The sequence below is a fragment of the Medicago truncatula genome, chromosome 1 (assembly GCF_003473485.1).
Source record: "Medicago truncatula cultivar Jemalong A17 chromosome 1, MtrunA17r5.0-ANR, whole genome shotgun sequence".
Classification (NCBI taxonomy): Eukaryota; Viridiplantae; Streptophyta; class Magnoliopsida; order Fabales; family Fabaceae; genus Medicago; species Medicago truncatula.
This window is the reverse complement of record NC_053042.1, coordinates 42,340,839-42,360,473: the sequence shown is the minus strand read 5'-3', so window position 1 is coordinate 42,360,473 and position 19,635 is coordinate 42,340,839. Positions and strand designations below refer to the sequence as shown.

The 19,635-nt window shown below is 33.3% G+C and overlaps 2 protein-coding genes across 2 annotated transcripts; both read left to right on the top strand.

Annotated features, from left to right (window-relative positions):
- The first annotated feature begins 1,454 nt into the window (after positions 1–1,454).
- On the top strand, positions 1,455–9,381 carry LOC11415933 (ABC transporter B family member 21). Its single transcript, XM_003591265.4, has 12 exons — positions 1,455–1,837; positions 2,063–2,117; positions 2,214–2,389; positions 2,640–2,861; positions 3,201–3,439; positions 3,543–4,068; positions 4,318–4,591; positions 4,713–5,581; positions 7,783–8,049; positions 8,159–8,422; positions 8,531–8,824; positions 8,978–9,381. Exons 1-12 carry the CDS (start codon positions 1,526–1,528, stop codon positions 9,278–9,280), a joined length of 3,801 nt encoding a protein of 1,266 aa, XP_003591313.2. The 5' UTR covers positions 1,455–1,525; the 3' UTR covers positions 9,281–9,381.
- Positions 9,382–14,193: 4,812 nt separating this feature from the next.
- LOC112418631 (uncharacterized) lies at positions 14,194–16,036 on the top strand. The gene is made up of 2 exons (XM_024775070.1): positions 14,194–14,808; positions 15,239–16,036. The coding sequence occupies exons 1-2, from the start codon at positions 14,194–14,196 to the stop codon at positions 16,034–16,036; spliced, it is 1,413 nt and encodes a 470-aa protein (XP_024630838.1).
- The last annotated feature ends 3,599 nt before the right edge of the window (positions 16,037–19,635 follow it).

Here is a 19,635-nt window from a genome sequence, read left to right as displayed (position 1 = left end):
AGTGTAACATCAACCTGAACCCTGAAAAGATTGAGTTTTCCCTCGTTGTAGTTAATTGTAGTTAACTTGGTGTTCAGATCTACTGGATATGCGTTCAAGGTTATGTCGTGTAGTTTATAGCAAATGAACCAAATACAACAATTTATAGATTTTATGTGCATCATAAACACATAAACTATCGTGCAATGTGGACCTTAGAAAAATCATGTACTTGACTGAGTTTATGAGTTTACATTAAAGGAGAGACCAAAAGGGAAGATGAGAAATTTTTTTAGGACTAAAAGTTAAAGAAATTTTTTAGAAGGACTAAAACAAAAAGTTTACATATTTATATGGACCAAAAATATATTTAACACTATATATAGTATAGATTATTATTATTAGGATCTTGTTAACGAATGTCTCGGAGAATTCTTTAAGCATCCCAAAAGAAGAAATGATTTCATCAAAAAGTCAAATATTTCAATTTTCAATGCATTAATTACATAAGTTTTCAAAAACAAAAATACTTTTTAAATATTTTAGAGAGTACAGGAACGCTCGTCAATATTTTCCTTATTATTGTTATTTGAAACATATGGTGGTAGAAAGTGTGAATTTGTACAATTTGTCAATTTCGTCCCCCAGTCAGTCTATCGTTTTCCTTCCACAGATGGTGCTAGACAGTGTTATGTTAACTTAACGCCACATTTTACTTTTCTGGGTGCATATCAACAGGTCAAACACACACAGTTCCATAAATTTGAAAGAGAAGGCAATTCCATTTATAATTTGGATTTACTAGATGATGGTTGTCAAGGGAAAAAATTGTGCCTTTTTCATTCTCTATCACAAACAGATCCAAAATTAATTATCGGATTCAAAAAGATAGCAATGAAAAATTGCAAGAGTTTGTCCTTACCTTAGCATAGCTCATGCTAATAATGCCAATTATGCTAATAATTAAAATCCTAATTTGCATTACTTGTATAGTATTTCATTATGTCACCTTACAAATTACTCCTTCCGTTCCTTTATAATTGTCAATTTTACATACAAAATTTGTTTCCAATTAAATATTATTTTCAAAGTCCAATATATCATTAAATGTGGTTTTACCTCTATTACCCTTATATATTTATTGCCGAGAGAGAAATATATGGAATGAAGTATTAAATTATTAAGGTTATTATAAGAAAAAGATAAATTATTGTATTAAAAATAATAAAAGTATTTGTTGTCTTGATTTGTATAAAAAGTCAAAATATGACAATTAAAAACTAACAGGATTAATAATTAAGTTCTCATTTTGGTACACTTTCTTAATCAATGAAAGAAACGTTTGGTCAACCTTTGAAAATGATAACTGTGTCCTCCAACTTCATCGGAGCTTTAAAACTTTGAATTCTTTGCATTTAGAATATTTGGTTTGTGATATTTTGAGGAGTTAATTTTTTATTGTCTTTCATTTTTTCTGAGTTGTTGATTTTTTTGCATTGTTGACTTTATTTTTCCATAGTTTAAAACAAGTGACAGTGATTTTGAGATGGGTGTGGAGATTGAGAATGATTTTGTTGATGAAGCAACAACGTCAGAGAATAATCGTACAGAAACAAGTACAAATGCTACTACAAACGGCGAAAAGGACATAACAAAAGAAAAACAAGAGACAGTACCATTTCACAAATTATTCTCTTTTGCAGATTCCACTGACATTCTGTTAATGATTGTTGGTACTATTGGTGCTATTGGAAATGGTTTGGGTTTACCTATCATGACAGTGCTCCTCGGTCAAATGATTCATAGTTTCGGTAGTAACCAAACTAACACCGAGGACATTGTTGACCAAGTGACCAAGGTAACATAAAACCATGCTACGAAATTATATTCGTTAATGAATGATTTCTCTTTTTGTCGTAGTCTAGCGTGGTAAATCGGGGAGTGTCGTGTCCGAACACCTGCATATCAACATCTTTGCAGCTATACCAAACGAGCTGTACTTATGGGATGAATGAGATTTTTCTTTAATTTGTAGAATAAATTTTCAGTTACATGATGATGATGATGATTAAATTAATTACAGGTTTCTTTGAAATATGTATATTTGGCAGTAGGATCTGGGGTGGCAGCATTTCTTCGTAAGTATAATATATTTGTATTAATTAAGATGATGAATTTTTTTGTATATGAAGAAAAGACACTAAACTTGTGAGAAATTGTTTTTGTATTTTCAGAGGTGAGTTGTTGGATGGTTACAGGAGAAAGACAAGCTGCAAGAATAAGAGGATTGTATTTGAAAACAATATTAAGACAAGATGTTACTTTCTTTGATAAAGAAACAAACACAGGAGAAGTTATAGGGAGAATGTCAGGTGATACTGTTCTTATTCAAGATGCCATGGGTGAGAAGGTATGAATTTTAGAGTTGAATGTAAAATATGATTTTGGAGTAAATGGTTACTTTGAATCTATGAACCACGAGCACGGACACCAAACACAGTACGTCAATACTAGTAGTAATTTGAAAAATAGAATAATTGAATGTAATCGCATATTAGTGTCGTTTGGACACCGGACACAAATTTAATGTGAAGTGTCTACTACATAGCTTTGAATTTATTTTTCTGAATGAAGGTTTCATTTTATGTTTGAAAAAACAGGTTGGGAAATTTCTGCAGCTAATAGCAACATTTGTTGGCGGTTTTGTGATAGCATTTACCAGAGGATGGCTTCTTACTGTTGTATTGATGTCAACACTTCCACTTCTTGTTGTGTCGGGTGCTGCCATGGCTGTAATCATAGGCAGGATGGCTTCTAAAGGTCAAACTGCTTATGCAAAAGCTGCGCATGTTGTTGAACAGACAATTGGCTCAATAAGAACGGTATGTTGTCAGAAGTAAATTTGCAAACTTCAATAACTTCTAAGTGTGAGTTTGGTTCTGCAGTAACAAAAATTGACTGTGGCTAAAAGTTGAACGTAAAATTCATGCAAAAGTGTGTTGAACAATAAATTTGAGGTTTAAAAGTGGGTCAAAATCAACTATATTTGATAACATCCAAACATATCAAATTCATTTCTACACTTCTAAAATTAATTTTGCCTCAGTCCAGTAGTGGAACGAAACATACATGTTGCTTTTTATTTTCTTGCTGCTTATGTGTGGCAGTGCTATGATAAACATGTAGCCTAACTTCCTTCCTCGTGTTGTGTGTATTTTCAGGTTGCTTCCTTTACTGGTGAAAAGCAAGCAGTAGCTAATTACAGCAAACATCTTGTAGATGGTTACAAATCAGGAGTTTTTGAAGGTTTTATATCTGGAGTAGGTGTAGGCACATTTATGTTTCTTATGTTCCTAGGTTATGCTTTGGCTGTATGGTTTGGTGCAAAGATGGTCATGGAAAAAGGATATAATGGAGGCACGGTGATTAATGTGATTATGGTCGTGTTAACTGCTTCCATGTAAGTGGTACCTTCATTTTTATGCACCTCCATGCTAAGTCAATTTGAAAGTTCCTTAATTACATTAATTCTCGTTTCTTCATATGGATATGTATTTTTTTAGGTCTCTTGGCCAGGCATCATCTGGTTTGAGTGCTTTTGCGGCAGGTCGGGCGGCGGCTTACAAAATGTTTGAGACAATTAAAAGGAGGCCAGAGATAGATGCTTATGATCCAAATGGAAAAATATTAGAGGATATTCAAGGTGAAATAGAGTTGAAAGAAGTTTATTTCAGTTATCCGGCAAGACCTGAGGAGCTGATATTTAATGGATTCTCTCTTCATATACCGAGCGGAACAACCACAGCATTGGTTGGACAAAGTGGAAGTGGAAAGTCGACAATTATCAGTTTGGTAGAGAGATTCTATGATCCACAGGCAGGTGAAGTTCTTATCGATGGAATTAACATGAAAGAATTTCAGGTCAGGTGGATCAGAGGGAAAATTGGTCTTGTTAGCCAGGAGCCAGTGTTGTTTGCATCCAGCATTAAGGATAACATTTCATATGGTAAAGATGGAGCAACGATTGAAGAGATAAGATCTGCATCTGAACTTGCAAACGCTGCCAAATTCATTGATAAACTGCCCCAGGTTCTAGATTCTAACCAGGCTTTGATACCATGTTACTGAAGTATCTTATTTATTGATAACTTGTCCAGATTGATCAATAATGAACAAAAGAGTCTATTTATATATTTGAATGCAAAATAAAATGAAGAAGATAATTAGGATAACTAATCTAACTAACTCTTAACTATATAAGAGTAGTATAGTACTTCAGTTTCAAAGTCAATGCTATTTGATATTTATGGATTCCTAACCTTGAGCTTTTGAGTACAGGGGTTGGACACAATGGTTGGTGACCATGGAAGTCAGCTTTCTGGTGGGCAGAAGCAGCGCATTGCCATTGCAAGAGCAATACTTAAGAATCCAAGAATTTTACTTCTAGATGAAGCTACAAGTGCACTTGATGCAAAATCTGAAAGGGTAGTACAAGAGACTCTTGATAGGATCATGGTCAACAGAACCACGGTTGTTGTTGCACATCGCTTGAGCACCGTGAGGAATGCCGACATGATTGCTATAATCCATAGAGGGAAAATGGTTTCGAAAGGTAGCACACAAAACATGGCTTCTTTTCATTGATCAAGTAGAATTCAATTCATACATAGAGAATAGAATTAAAATTGTCATTATCTTGTTTATATTTATTCTTTTATTTGTACATTGATCAGGAACACACACAGAACTACTCAAGGATCCTGAAGGAGCTTATTCTCAACTCGTACGCTTACAAGAAATAAACAAGGAATCAGAAGAAACTACGGATCACCATATCAAGAGAGAACTTTCTGCCAAATCATTTAGACAGTTGAGTCAAAGAAAGTCGCTTCAAAGATCTATTAGTAGGGGATCATCTATAGGGAATAGTAGTCGCCATTCATTTTCAGTTTCATCCGTTTTACCAACAGGAATTAACGCCATTGATCCGGGACTTGAGAATTTACCAACCAAAGAAAAAGGACAAGAAGTTCCGCTAAGCCGCCTTGCTACCCTCAACAAGCCAGAGATTCCAGTTCTGCTTTTCGGATGTTTTGCTGCCATAGGAAACGGTGTCATATTTCCAATATTTGGCATTCTGACTTCTAGTATGATCAAAACATTTTATGAACCGTTTGATGAGATGAAAAAGGACTCCAAGTTTTGGGCAGTAATGTTTATGCTCCTTGGTTTTGCATCATTGCTGGTGGTTACTGCACAATCTTACTTTTTCTCTGTGGCTGGGTACAAGTTAATCCAACGTATCAGACTACTATGTTTTGAGAAGGTGGTGAGCATGGAGGTTGGTTGGTTCGATGAGCCTGAAAACTCGAGCGGCTCAGTAGGTGCAAGGCTCTCGGCAGATGCTGCTTCAGTGCGTACAATTGTTGGTGATGCGCTAGGACTGTTGGTTATGAATTTGGCAGCTGCATTGTCTGGTTTGATTATTGCTTTCGTTGCGAGCTGGCAGCTTGCGTTGATTATCCTTGTGTTGATTCCTCTCATTGGATTAAATGGATATGTTCAAATGAAATCCATGAAGGGATTCAGCGCAGACGCAAAGGTGAGTTAGTTTTATTACGTTGTGTGTATGTGTGTATTTGAGGGGAAATATATTAGTAGTTAGTAACTGCATTTTTAAGATTTTTTTTTTTTTTAATGGCAAAATATATTATATATAAAAAGGGATTAAATCCCAAATATTACACCTAAAAGAAAATAAAAATACACCAAAACACCCATTGAAAAATCAACAATAATCAATTTTCCAATATCACCAACAGAGATCAAAAAAGCAGCCGACGACGATATGTTGCTTCAAACGATCAGAATCGCCCACCGCTCAACATCTGATAAGCCGGAGGAGACATCAACAAGCTTAAATGAACCCGCGGCAAAGAAACCAGCTCCCGATCTCGAATCAAAAGCGATCGGCCCACGAGACTCCTAACACAAATCAAAAGGCACCCCTCAACTCACGACCCATCTGAGCAAACACCTAAACCTGTCCAAACTCGCCCACCAAAATCCTGATGCCAAATTCGAAGACGGAGAACAGGTGGAATAGCAGCACAAAACGAACCAGCTCGAACCTAAACATATGAAAACAAGCCACTAACTCAACCACCAAAAGCACCGCCCCAAACACCTTTTCAACGCCACCCTCCGGACTATTGAACTGTCTATCTTCGTGGAGGAGAAAAATCTCAAATCATCCAGAGACTGGATCCACCACAACTGCACGACCCTTTGCAGACCTAAGGAACGCCACCGACCAAAGACCGACGACGAAGGGGAGGTTGGGAAAGCGCACAGAAGCTTGTACGACCATAAAGAAGGAACAGTAACCAAAACTAGCGCGGAAAAGGCACGATCCCCACTCCACGAAAGAAACACGGAACAAAAACAAAAGACCCAAACGAACAACACAACAACGACGACCAACCCCACACAACAAAACCGAAGGTGCGTGATTGACTGCTGCCGCCAACACGGTGCGTCTACGCTCTAAACCTTTCGAGTAACATCCAGAAAAGCACGAGAACGCCATCAACCGCCTACAACAACCACGACACACACACAAAACACAAGAAAGCGTGCGACGGTGGTGCGGAGAACAGCTCTCAACGCACCACCACCACATATCTACACCGCGGATGAAAGAAAAGGATAAAGGAAGGAGCAACACACCACAGATCCGGCGGCTGCACAACTCCGACAGGCAGCAACAGATCCGGCAAGGACACACCACAACACACAACAAAGAAAACTGACACGACACACAAAACAAAGAAAAACGGACAGCCAGCAACAGAACCGGCGGCAGCTCAACTCCGGCGATGGCCGGAGGAACACACACCACCACCTCCGGCGAGGCTTGCACTACTAGAACACAAACAACAAAAAAGCAGCCCCACGACACGCCGGAACACCACCCACGCCGGAAACACCTAACCACCACGAAACAACACCACCACCTCACAAAAAGACCTCTAAACCGAAACAGAGACAGACCCACCACCACACAGGCCTCACACCACCGAAACCACCTAAAACCGTGGCTTCCTCACAGTCACAACCAAGATCTGAAGCCAGATCGGAATGGACAGGCAGGCCGGAACAAGGGGACGCGAACGGAACGAAGCCAGGGGATGAGGACAGTTGTGCGGAGCTGGAGACTCAACACACCACCGCGCCGGAGATCTACATTCTGGCCGGCCGGATTTGGATAAAGGGAGGAGAAGGGTGGAAAGGCTAGAGAGAGGTTAGAAACAAATTTTAGTTTACAAAATCATGACATTTTTAAGATTATTATGAGACAAATTGTCAATGTACTAATGGGAATTGAATAATTGATGTTGAGAAGCATTAGATCCCATCAGAGATATAAAAATAAAAATGAATTCAGACAAAATTTGATTATAATGAATGTAGGATACACTTTATATAGTAAGCCTTGTTGGAACACAGGATTTCGCTTTCTTGTGTTCACTTAAAACTTTTTGTTGAAGATGGTGTAATCAATAATGGAAAAAAGGAATTGACGCAGACTGAAAAATGGGAATTGATATTGCAGGATTTCACTTTCTTGTGTTCACTTGCTACCTAACCACTTGACTTGCATAGTAAGTAAACTAGTCTAACATGAATTAATCAATCAATAACAAGCCGAACTATACTAACAAATATTAACTAACTTGCAACTAATATTAATTCACTTGTAACTACAAACTCGTACTGATCCTAACAATTGAGTTTATGCAGATGATGTATGAGGAGGCTAGTCAAGTTGCAAATGATGCAGTGGGAAGTATAAGAATTGTGGCTTCTTTCTGTGCTGAAAATAAGGTTATGGAATTATATAGGAAGAAATGTGAAGTTCCCATGAAAACAGGGATAAGGCAAGGGATAATCAGTGGATCAGGATTCGGTGTTTCATTTTTCTTATTGTTTTGTGTCTATGCGTTAAGTTTCTACGCTGGAGCTAGACTTGTGGAATCCGGGCATACAAAATTTTCTGATGTTTTTCGGGTACTAACATTTATTGTGATCATCTTTTGCAGTGATAATATGCCAGAATATTGCATTATATGATCAAATCAACCCGCTTAAAAATGTATGTTATTTTCATGTTTTGCAGGTTTTCTTTGCGTTAACAATGGCAACTGTTGGTATTTCTCAGTCAAGTTCCTTTGCTCCTGACTCCAGTAAAGCAAAGTCGGCTACTGCTTCCATATTTAGAATGATTGATAAGAAATCAAAAATAGATCCAAGTGATGAATCTGGTACCACTTTAGACAGTGTTAAGGGTGAAATTGAGCTTCGTCATCTTAGCTTTAAGTATCCATCTAGACCTGATATTCAGATTTTCCAAGACCTCAACTTGACCATCCATTCTGGCAAGGTAAGGGCCCCTTTACTTCCCATGTAGTTATATCAGTTATATAACTAACTTTATATCTAAGACTAACTAATATAACTAACTTTATCTAATAAAAATTGTTTGTTACAGACGGTAGCACTTGTCGGTGAAAGTGGAAGTGGGAAATCGACTGTGATTGCTTTGTTACAAAGATTTTATGATCCTGATTCAGGTGAAATCACACTTGATGGGATAGAAATTCGTCAGTTACAGTTAAAGTGGTTAAGGCAGCAAATGGGTCTTGTGAGCCAAGAACCAGTATTATTCAATGACACTATTCGTTCCAATATTGCCTATGGAAAAGGTGGCAATGCAACTGAGGCAGAAATCATTGCTGCTGCTGAATTGGCCAATGCAGATAGATTCATTAGTGGCTTACAGCAGGTAAACATTGATTAAACAAAAACTCTACCAAACATAAAAAATCAACTTATAAGAATGATGGGTGACAAAATCATTTCAGACCTTATCTCTATTCAGAATTGGGTTTTTAATCCAATATTATATAGTTCTTACTTGTATTATGTCTTGTTACAGGGTTATGATACAATAGTGGGAGAGAGAGGAACTCAATTATCAGGTGGACAGAAGCAAAGGGTAGCTATTGCACGTGCAATAATCAAAAGTCCAAAGATTTTGTTACTTGATGAGGCAACAAGTGCATTAGATGCAGAATCAGAGAGAGTTGTTCAAGATGCATTAGACAAAGTGATGGTAAATAGGACCACTGTGGTTGTGGCACATCGTTTATCTACAGTTAAAAATGCAGATGTTATTGCTGTTGTCAAGAATGGAGTTATAGTTGAAAAAGGAAGACATGAAACACTTATTAATGTTTAAGATGGATTTTATGCTTCCTTAGTCCAACTTCATACTAGTGCTAAAACAGTATAGGCTTTTACCACTTTGTAGTAATCCCATATTCTTCCTCTTTTCTTTTATAGGTTTTTCTATCATTTGCAAATTTGCGTAAATTTGCACATGTTAAGAAATTTAAAGTGGCAAGTTTATCTTAAAATTTGTATATTCTATAAAATAGATAACTTTTTAATAATAATTGGTGTTTTCCAATGCAAAGTTGCTACATTTAGTTTCCTTAACATGTGCAATATTGCACATGTTAGATAAACCATTTCATTATACATTACTTCTCTTAATTGATTTTGAGAAATTCAATTGAAGAATATCAATACACAATTTTGTTTACCTTTCATGTAATTTTTTTTTTATTGAATTTAGATAGCATACCTTGTCGATGTATAATTTTTTTACACATGCATCCAATAATATGTTGTACATGTCATATCAATTAATGATGATGTGTTGTACATGTTAGATCAATTAATTAATTAATATGAAAACACATGAAGCGTACTAATGATTAATTGACGTGGAAACACAACATTAAATGAATGTGTAAAATAATTAAATTCAACATTATTTAGGTTATCAACAATGTATCCTCAATGTCTGAATAAGATTTTCTTTTTCTTTCAAAAAAACTTTTAAGTAGATTTTTAATGGGATAGAAATTGGTTATAACAATAAAAGATGATTTGTCGTTAATTTTCACTTATCTTTATTTTTAAATTTGAATTATATCAAACTCCTATCTACAAGTTTGTTTGTTTTTTTACTAAATCCTAAACTATTTAAACTTTGTTCTGTCGAAATAATAATAAGCTAAATTTATTGTTACTGTCTAAGTTTTTAAATTTGGTGATAAGCATTTGGTTTCTGTCATTTGTTAATATGAGTATATCACAACTGAATGAGTGAGTGGTGACATGGACATGGTGCCTGCCTGGAGGGATACGCAATACCTTTGAAAAAATGATATAAATAGGCATGAAACAAAAAATATGTTAATGTACAAAGTCTAATGTTATTATCATTATTTATGAGGCATATGGCTCACGGGTTCAACTAACTTTGTACTGATAAATTCACCGTCACATTCTGCACTGCATCAGTGATCAGTCCATGTCCATCATATTATGTCCAACTAAGTAAGTTGTTCATATCTCTGATCTCTAGTTTCAGGTGATGAGTGATCTCTCTCTTATGCCAATTCTGGTGTAAGCACGTATGCTGGATTTGCATGTTGTAACCCAGTTCAATTATTTCAATTTCAGCATTTCCTTATTATTTCTCAAGTCAATGGAAGGTTTTTTTTTTTTGGTGCAAAAGAGGAAAAAGCTCAAATAGAAGGTTTAATTTATATGCATACGTTAGCACACTAGAAGAAAAAAAATCTGACAGTAGACACGGTGCTGTACGCTAGTATCCTCCTTAAAGAAAATATTTAAACAATTCCCTTTTTATTTATATTTATTTATTTATTAACTTTAATTAATTTTATTGTCGTAATATTTTTATTAATTGTTATTTTAATTTCCTTAAGTAAAAATATTTCCATAATTTTTATTGTTATTTGATTTGATTTTTATTAATATTTTAATTTAGATCATCGTTTCACAAAAGAACATGAAGAACAATCTTTGACAAAATAAAGAAAAAATATATTTTTCAAGACATAATCGTTGTTTACACATTCTTTAACTTCTTCAATTACAGGTTAGCATGATCTAAAAAATAAAAAAATTGGATTGTCTTTTCATCATTTTGTCAAAATTACATTCAGCCTAGGGCTAGGGGTCCGCATGCAGTTCAGTTCCATCTCCTTTTTGTGTTATTCCAAACGGAGGAAGCATATATGAATGTTTGCTTTCTTTCATAATTGATCTTTTCCACTTTGGTTCTTGCAACCAAACACACACGTAATTACGTAAAGATTATGTAAACCACTTTTTGTTTCTTGTGAGCGTCATTCAAACTTATAAGTTTTGTCTGTGACTCAATTTCAAGCTTAATATGCTTTGCATGTGGCACTCATGTTTGAGCTTATCGAATTGTCTATGACGCTCCATAATACTTTATTATTCAAACCTCTGGATATTTGTGACGTTCTCACAATTTTCAATCAAACATTTTATATATGATTGTGCTGTCTTCAACACCCTCGATGATCATATCATTTCGTATTTAGAGTTTAAGTTCTAATCAAGTGTTAGCATTTCCTTTAAAGTTTGTTGTTTTAGTATATTATATTCATCTCAAGTTTGAAGAAAAAAACCCACATTGAAAATTGAAAAGTTGTAGAGAGAGAGAGAGTACATTTTCAAAATAAACGAGAGTAAAAGAGTAACAAAAATATTAACAAAGGAAGTAAAAAAGGATTAATTTTTTGTGCTAATAAAAAATAAATTTGTATTCATCCTTCTTTGTGGTTGTATGTAAAGTTTGAATTTTTATTAGTTTGTTTGTTATGGAAGTCAAGCAAATAAGAGAAAGAGAGAAAAGATATTGTGTACATGCAAAGGGGGATGAAATACGATAAGGATTAGAGAATTTATGAACGATTCAAAGCGTGTAAGTATCATCATTAAATGACATTGAGAAAAGATGAGAATAAAATTACATGGAAAGGAAATAATACATGAATATTATGAAAGGAGATATGAAAGAACGAATACTAAACATGAGAAATTAGATAAATATTGTATGACGAGAAGTCGTGTAGGAACACACACAAAGAAAAGAAAAAAAAAAGGAGTGTCTATTGTACCCAAAAAAATAGTGTCTATTTTCATATTATCAAGCACGTTATGAGACTTCTGAAAATCAAACTTAGAGACGAGAGGGAAAAGAAATAACGAGAAGAAGATCAAATAGATAACATGTAAGATATCATCCACACTAAAAAATCAAATCAGTGAATTTTCTTGTAACAAATTTATGTGCATTTATGTATGAAATTAGTTACTTAGCGATTTTTTATTTTTTCTTAGGGGATGTATTGAATTAGGATTATATGGGATTTTAAAAGACTTTTTATTTATAAAAAAGTCTTGTGGTATTCAATCAAGACTCTTTGTCATTTTAAAAAAGTTTTGAGGTATTCAATCAAGACTTTTCATTACTTAACAAAAGTCTTGTGGTATTCAAAATTATTCAAATTTCAAAGGATTGTTTAATAAATTGGATTTTGATGGATTTTGTAGTGTAATTTTAACAAGAAAAAGTCTTTCATGAAAAGATGAGATTTCTTGAGATTGTTTTTCTTTTAAAAGTTACAATCTCTCTCTTCTCCTCTCTCTCTCTCTCTCTCTCTCTCTCTCTCTCTCTCTCTCTCTCTCATCCCCCCTTCTCTCCCTCTCTTTATCTCATAAAAAAATAAAAATTGTATTGAGAATATTATGATAGAGAGTATGTCGTAATCAATGTTCCGCAAATCGAGTTTTAACTCTCCAAGATTACCGAGTTTACGTTTTTAGTTACAAAAATTGTGTTAACTCTGAGGTAAACTGGGTTTCTGGTAAAATCGGAAGACTTAACGAGTTTGACTGAGTTAACACTCGGTAAACTCGTGTAAACTCGACCGATTTGTAATGGCTGACACAAATTTTTTTTTTGAAAGATTTGTAAGTGTTGGCATAATTTTAAATATGTACAATTGAGTTTTGTGTAAATAAAATTTTTAACAAATAAAAAATGTGTATTTTGAATAATGTGTTAGAGTGTTTTTTAGTCCCTTAAAATCTTATAAAATTCTTAAAATTTGAAAATCAATAGTAAAAGAATTTTTTATTGGTTTTATTTTTCTTTATTCAAACGCTAGAATTTATTTGTTCATTATTTCTATCATTCACGCTTGTAAGTTTGTTCTTTTTTTTCCCTAAAATTCATTGAATCTTTTGAAATTTTAAAATCACATAAAATCCTTTAAAATCATTAAAAGTCAGTGTTATAAATCCTTTAAAATCTTAAGTGTAAAATTCTTTTACATAAAAAGTCTTTTAAAATCTCATAGAATCAATACAATCTAACACAGACTTTTAAAATCTTAAATACTTTTTTTATTAAAATAATCTTTTAAAATCCTAATCCAATACAACCCCCTTAATGTCACTTACGAATCTATTGTTGTGAGTATACATATATATTTCATAAAATACAATTGCTATTCATAAATATGCTATAAGAGTGTCTTTGATTAGGGCATTGTTTTTTCTTCGTTTTTTTTTTATCTTTTTTTTTTTTAACAAACAAAAATGATGTATATAAAACTGCACCAGTTATCCCGCACAAGGCGTGCAAAAGAGAATAATCACTTAAGAGTATTTACAAAGAAACGATGCTAGCCATAGCAAAGCACCAATGAAAGATCACAAACAGACAAAATTACAAGTGGACGTCCATGCAATGGAGCGGTTTCATCCACCAGTCATGATAGCTATAAAAAAAGTTGTCTGTTTAGACTTTATCTTCTTTCATGTAAACAAAAACAATAAGACTCTCAATGTATATTTTTTAAAGAAGTCGGTAATTTTTTTTTTCTCTCTGTCACTATTAAATCTTCGACCTACAACTCATTAACGTTTTCCCTCAAAAAAAAAAAACTCATTAATGTTTAGGTTAAAACAGTTGAGAATTCAATCATGGTAATCGGGTCATATGGGTGAAAAAAATTAACGGTTGTAAAAATTAATGATTTAAAACGATAAATAAAGTTGATGTCATGTTCAAGTTTATGACACGTCTTGACCAAATTAAAAAAAAAATAGTTAAATCTTGATTAGGACATTGTTTTTTCTTCGTTTTTTTTTTTTTTTTAAATAGTTCAATCCATTACTAACATATTGGGGGTTAGAGCGGTCTTAGGGACTGGTAAATATCTTGGTTTACCTTCCATGGTAGGGCGTAGCAAAAAGGCAACTTTTAGTTTTATCAAGGATAGAGTATGGCAAAAAATTAGCAGTTGGAGTAGTAAATGTTTGTCCAAAGCAGGTCGAGAGGTCATGATCAAATATGTGCTTCAAGCTATTCCTTCCTATGTTATGAGCATTTTCAGACTATCCAATACTCTCCTGGATGAAATAGAGATGATGAATTCTTTTTGGTGGGGCCATGGTGGCTCAAGCAATAGAGGCTTGAATTGGCTTTCTTGGGAAAAACTTTCTGTTCACAAAAATGATGGAGGTATGGGTTTTAAGGATTTCGTAGCTTTTAATGTGGCGATGCTTGGTAAACAAGGGTGGCAACTACAAACTAAACCGGATAGTCTTGTCTCAAAAATTTTCAAAGCTAGGTATTACCCAAATAGTAATTTTCTAGATGCTAAGCTGGGACATAACCCTAGTTTTGTTTGGCGAAGTATTCTCAGCGCCAAAGTGGTGGTTAGACAAGGAGCTCGTTGGAAAATTGGTGCGGGATTCGATATTCCCATCATTAGCGAGCCATGGATTGGCTCAGGTTCCAGTATTCCACCCGTTGGTGATGATATGTTGGCCCTTCAACCATATTCAGTTGGCTCTAATTGACCAAGAGCGCAAAGTTTGGAATGAACCATTGGTCCGTCAACTTTTTGCAGTAGAAACGGCCCAAAACATCCTGAATACTCCTCTGCACCATCAGGTCGAGAGGGATAAACTGATTTGGAAGGCGGAGAAAAATGGCCATTATTCTGTGAGAAGTGCATATCGTATATGCATAGAAGAAGTCATCAACAATGACCATTTGCGCAAACCAGGGTATTGAAGTGGCATCTGGAGACTAAAAGTCCCCCCCAAAGTCAAGAATTTGGTATGGAGAATCTGTAGAGATTGTTTTCCAACTCGTGTGAAACTACGAAGCAGAGGTGTTAACTGCCCCTCAGAATGTGTCAGGTGTGATGACCCCCATGAAGATAGTTACCATTTGCTGTTTCATTGCCCGATAATAGTTAATATATGGCAGACTGCAAATCTTTGGCATTTGATTGCCTCATCTATTCACCAATTTGATAATGCTCCTGATATTATTTTCAATTTATTACAAAGCTTATCTGCAGCTCAAAATGAGAATATTGTTACCATAATGTGGAGTATATGGAAAGCCAGGAACATGAAGCTTTGGCAACAAGTGTCGGACTCGACTTTCACCATTTTGAAAAGAGCAAAACATCTTCTAGAAGGCTGGCGAAGTGCTAATCGCAAAAAATCCCTTTTAAGGCATGACAATTCAGTTTCCACACTGAATGCTCCTCAGCAAAATGGGGACACGAATGTTCGATGGAGGAAGCTCAGTATTGGCAGATATAAATGCAATGTTGATGCATCCTTTCCAAACAACTCCAACAAAGCAGGTTTTGGGATGTGCATCCGTGATTCTGATGGGAATCATGTCCGGTCTAAAACCATGTTTTTCTCTCCAGTCTGTTCTATTGATGTAGGGGAGGCCATGGGTCTACACCACGCAATTCGGTGGATACAAGAACTTCAACTTACAAATGTTGATTTTGAAGTTGACTCTAACAGAGTAGCTGATTATTTCAACAAAGGTCGTGGAGATGCTACCGAATTTGGCTCTATTATGGACAGCAGTATTTACTTTTCTAATACTTACTTAACAAACTCTCATGTCGAGTTTATTATGAGGCAAGCGAATGAGGTTGCACATACACTAGCTAGGGTAGCCACATCTAATACTAGCTTACATGTCTTTGATGATATTCCTGCATGTATTACTGATTTGATCTTTAATAAAATGATATAAGTTACTTTCTCTCAAAAAAAAGTAGTATTGCATTTTGGTTCCCTCAAACAAAAAAAAAATTACTCCATTTTGGTGATGTGCTGTCAAATAATGGCCGACAACATCACGTAATTGGCACAATAAACCTTCTTTTAGGTAAGGGGGATTTAATTTGTGCTTAGTCATGTTTAGAAAGTTCGCATAATCATGGTGATATTTTGAATGAGTTATGGTTAAGCCTACGGTGTACAAATGAAATGATATTTTTTTTTTGAAGGAAAATGAAATGATATATGTCTTGCAACATTTATAATGTTGTTTATACCGTTAGATCATTTAGTGTTATTACTGAATTAAATGAAATACAATGAGATTTAATAATAATAGTAAAAATAGACTCTCAGGAGATTGAAATGTCGTCGTTTATGCATAGATGGTCACTTTGTCTTGTTTTAATTTGTCTTGTACGCTCTTCCAATTTACTTTCACGAGGCAGGATATCTAAAACATTCAATAATATGCAGTTTTATACATTTTTTGTTTTTAAAGGTAAATAATTCTTATATACCATGAAGTTTGATCAATCAAATTTCAGTGTCTCAATTTTTTTATTTTTTTTTAAATTAGATATGTTCCTCGCACACAACTACCAATATTATTTCTTTAAGTTTTGTTGGACCTAAATGAGAGAATTTTTTTTAAAATATTTAACTTTACTGCATGCTCAAAGTTAGATTCAAATTCAAAACCTAATTTAAAATAGAAGACACTCTCGTCAACTACTCATCTAAACGTTTTTGGATACTTATTTAAATTATTATTTTTTTTACAAATTGGATATTTATTTAGGGTATGTTTGGATGGTGAGAGGAAAGAAAGAATAAGGAAAGAATGATGAAAGAAATGAAAGTGAATTAGAAAGTGAAAGGAAAGTAAGATGATTTTTGGGCTGTTTAGAATAAGTGAAAAAGTAAAAAGAAAAAGAGATGTATATCTAGTAAATGACAAAAATATCTTTATGATAAAATGAGTTAATGTATTTATTATTTATTTAATATAATATGATTATATTTACATATTAATAAATAAAAATTTATGTGTAATGTTAATATATACATGAGAATTAATATTTAGTTGTAAATATGTTACTCCCTCCGTTTCAAAATGAGCGTCGTTTTAGTCAAAAAAATTGTTTCAAAATGAATGTCATTTTCAGTTTCCAATGCAATAATAATTTTTTCTTTTCAATTATGCCCTTCAATTGATACTATGTTACACTACTTTCAAAGTACTACCTCCGTCCCTAATTACACTACTAAAAAAGTAAAAATTAGTGAGGGAAATTTAGAGAGGGAAAACGTGAAATCTCTCTCTAATTCCATCACTAAATTTTGCGACTAAGGAATTTGTGAGGAATTTTATTTTTTCCGTCACTTATTTCCCTCCCTAATTTTACTTTTTCTAGTAGTGTTATAAGACCCTTTTGAGAATTTTTTTTGTCCCTTTTTATAAGATCGCTTTGCTATTTTCAACTACATTAATTATTTCTTTACATGCATACCCCTATTAATTATACATCTTTTTCTTCAATCAGCAATAAATAACATGTTGAAAACATAAATCATCTCCCTCTTAAAGGATAAAATTATAAAAACAATATTAATTACAAACATATTTAATATAAATATCTACTATCTTAATTCCCGTTATTTTTTCAAAAAGGCCCTATAATTAGGGACGGAGGTAGTATTATTTTTTCTTTAATGAAAAACAAACCAATAGTTGATTAGGATAATTTAGTAAAATTGCTGCGACATTTGACTACTTTATTTCATTTCTTAATCTGTATATAATTGGCTAAAGCGACACTCATTTTAAAATGGAGGGGTATATAGTTGCAGATATGATATCATATAGTATAATATTATGCAGTACTTTTTTCGAGAGATAAATATAATATCATCATATTGAGTGTACGATAGAATTTGCCTATTTATAGGGTAAAGATGGAAAACCAATCCTTTCCCACTTTTCCGCGCAGTAGTTGGCGGAAACATTTCCAATAGGTGGGTCCCGTAATTCTTTCTTTCCTTTGAAACAAACTATGAAAACTTTCTTGGTTAACGTATTTTCTGTCCATAGCCTATCCATCCTTAATCTTTCTTGCGAATCAAACGCAGCCTTAATGTTTCTAATGTTAAGGAAAACACGCAGTCCTAGCTCAAAGAACCCGCCTTGAAATTGCCTTAATTAAATAAATAAAGATTCGCACTTTTGTCAAAATAAATAATTGTACTGATCAAGAAGACATGCAGTTCCCTTCAAAAATAAACAAAGAAGATACGCAGTTAAGGGGCGTAGTAGTATAAATGAGATTTTATTTTGATTATTATAAAAAGAAAAGGTTGTCAAAAAAGTAGATAAATTATTGGAGATTGTTTGACCAAAATTTCACGTGGAAACACAAACAGCAGGAACAGCTGTGAGCTGTGACAGGATATATACAACTTTTTATGAAATTTCATTGATTTCTTTTTACAAGCATATATATATATATATATATATATGAAAGGATGAAATTACAACAATAGTTATACTTATATTTAATAACATTACAATGGGAAATATTTTTCAAAATTAACCATTGAATTGAAAGTTAATCATACAGATCATATCTATAAATTGACATTAATTTATAAATTTATATTATAACCAATTACACTATAGCCGTTAATCTTGATGATCTAGAAAATGATTGTAGATTAATGTTAAAATTATATATATATATATATATATATATATATATATATATATATATATATAATAATCTATATGATAACTTTCAATTAAATGATTTATCTATCAGTGTAACTTTTTGTGTGTAATTCGATCTTCCTTATTTTGAATGTTTAAGCGAGTCCCAATTTCTTACCTAAAAATACCATTCAAAATCACTTATTTTATAAAGAGTTATAATAAAATTTTAGGATGTGGGGATGATGCCCCAAATCCAAGACGGAGAATACCTTAAAGCTAAAAAAAAAAAAAACACTTATAAAGATTGGCTTACAAGTCGGGCTTTTAATATATTATTGTACATTTTTTTAAGAGTATATTATTGTACTTTAATATATTCATTTTGTTGCTTAAAAATATCATTGAATTTCTCCAATCCATCACTTAAAAAAAATCTATTTTTTTGCTTTTATAACCATCATTCTCTACAAGAAGTAAGTACCCATTTTTTTACAAGTATAATGACGTAAAATAGGTGAATCATCCACTATTATAAATGTCATAAGATATTATTATAAGATATTTTTATTTTTTTTTAAATCTCATAAGATATTCTTTTTAACAAAGAAATTAAATGCATAGAAAATATATTAACTAATTAAACAAGGCAACATACGATGAAATGTTTCATTACTAATTTTTAAAAAGTCAACATATTTTTATATAAGCAAGTCTTTTAAAAACTAATAATTTATAATAATGAATGTATAAAGGTGTGTAAAATCAGAGTGTGTACACACAGACATGTAATAGTTTACAATATCATACTCTAAATATCAAATCTAATTTTCATATAAAAATGCAATAGAACTAAGAGAAGTCAT

Coding starts and splice junctions, on each gene's coding strand:
- LOC11415933 (XM_003591265.4), top strand. CDS start 1,526: ATGGGTGTGGAGATTGAGAATGATTTTGTTGATGAAGCAACAACGTCA. Junction 2,390..2,639: donor AAGATGCCATGGGTGAGAAG/GTATGAATTTTA, acceptor TTGAAAAAACAG/GTTGGGAAATTTCTGCAGCT. Junction 3,440..3,542: donor GTCGTGTTAACTGCTTCCAT/GTAAGTGGTACC, acceptor GTATTTTTTTAG/GTCTCTTGGCCAGGCATCAT.
- LOC112418631 (XM_024775070.1), top strand. CDS start 14,194: ATGGTAGGGCGTAGCAAAAAGGCAACTTTTAGTTTTATCAAGGATAGA. Junction 14,809..15,238: donor TGGCCCTTCAACCATATTCA/GTTGGCTCTAAT, acceptor AATATATGGCAG/ACTGCAAATCTTTGGCATTT.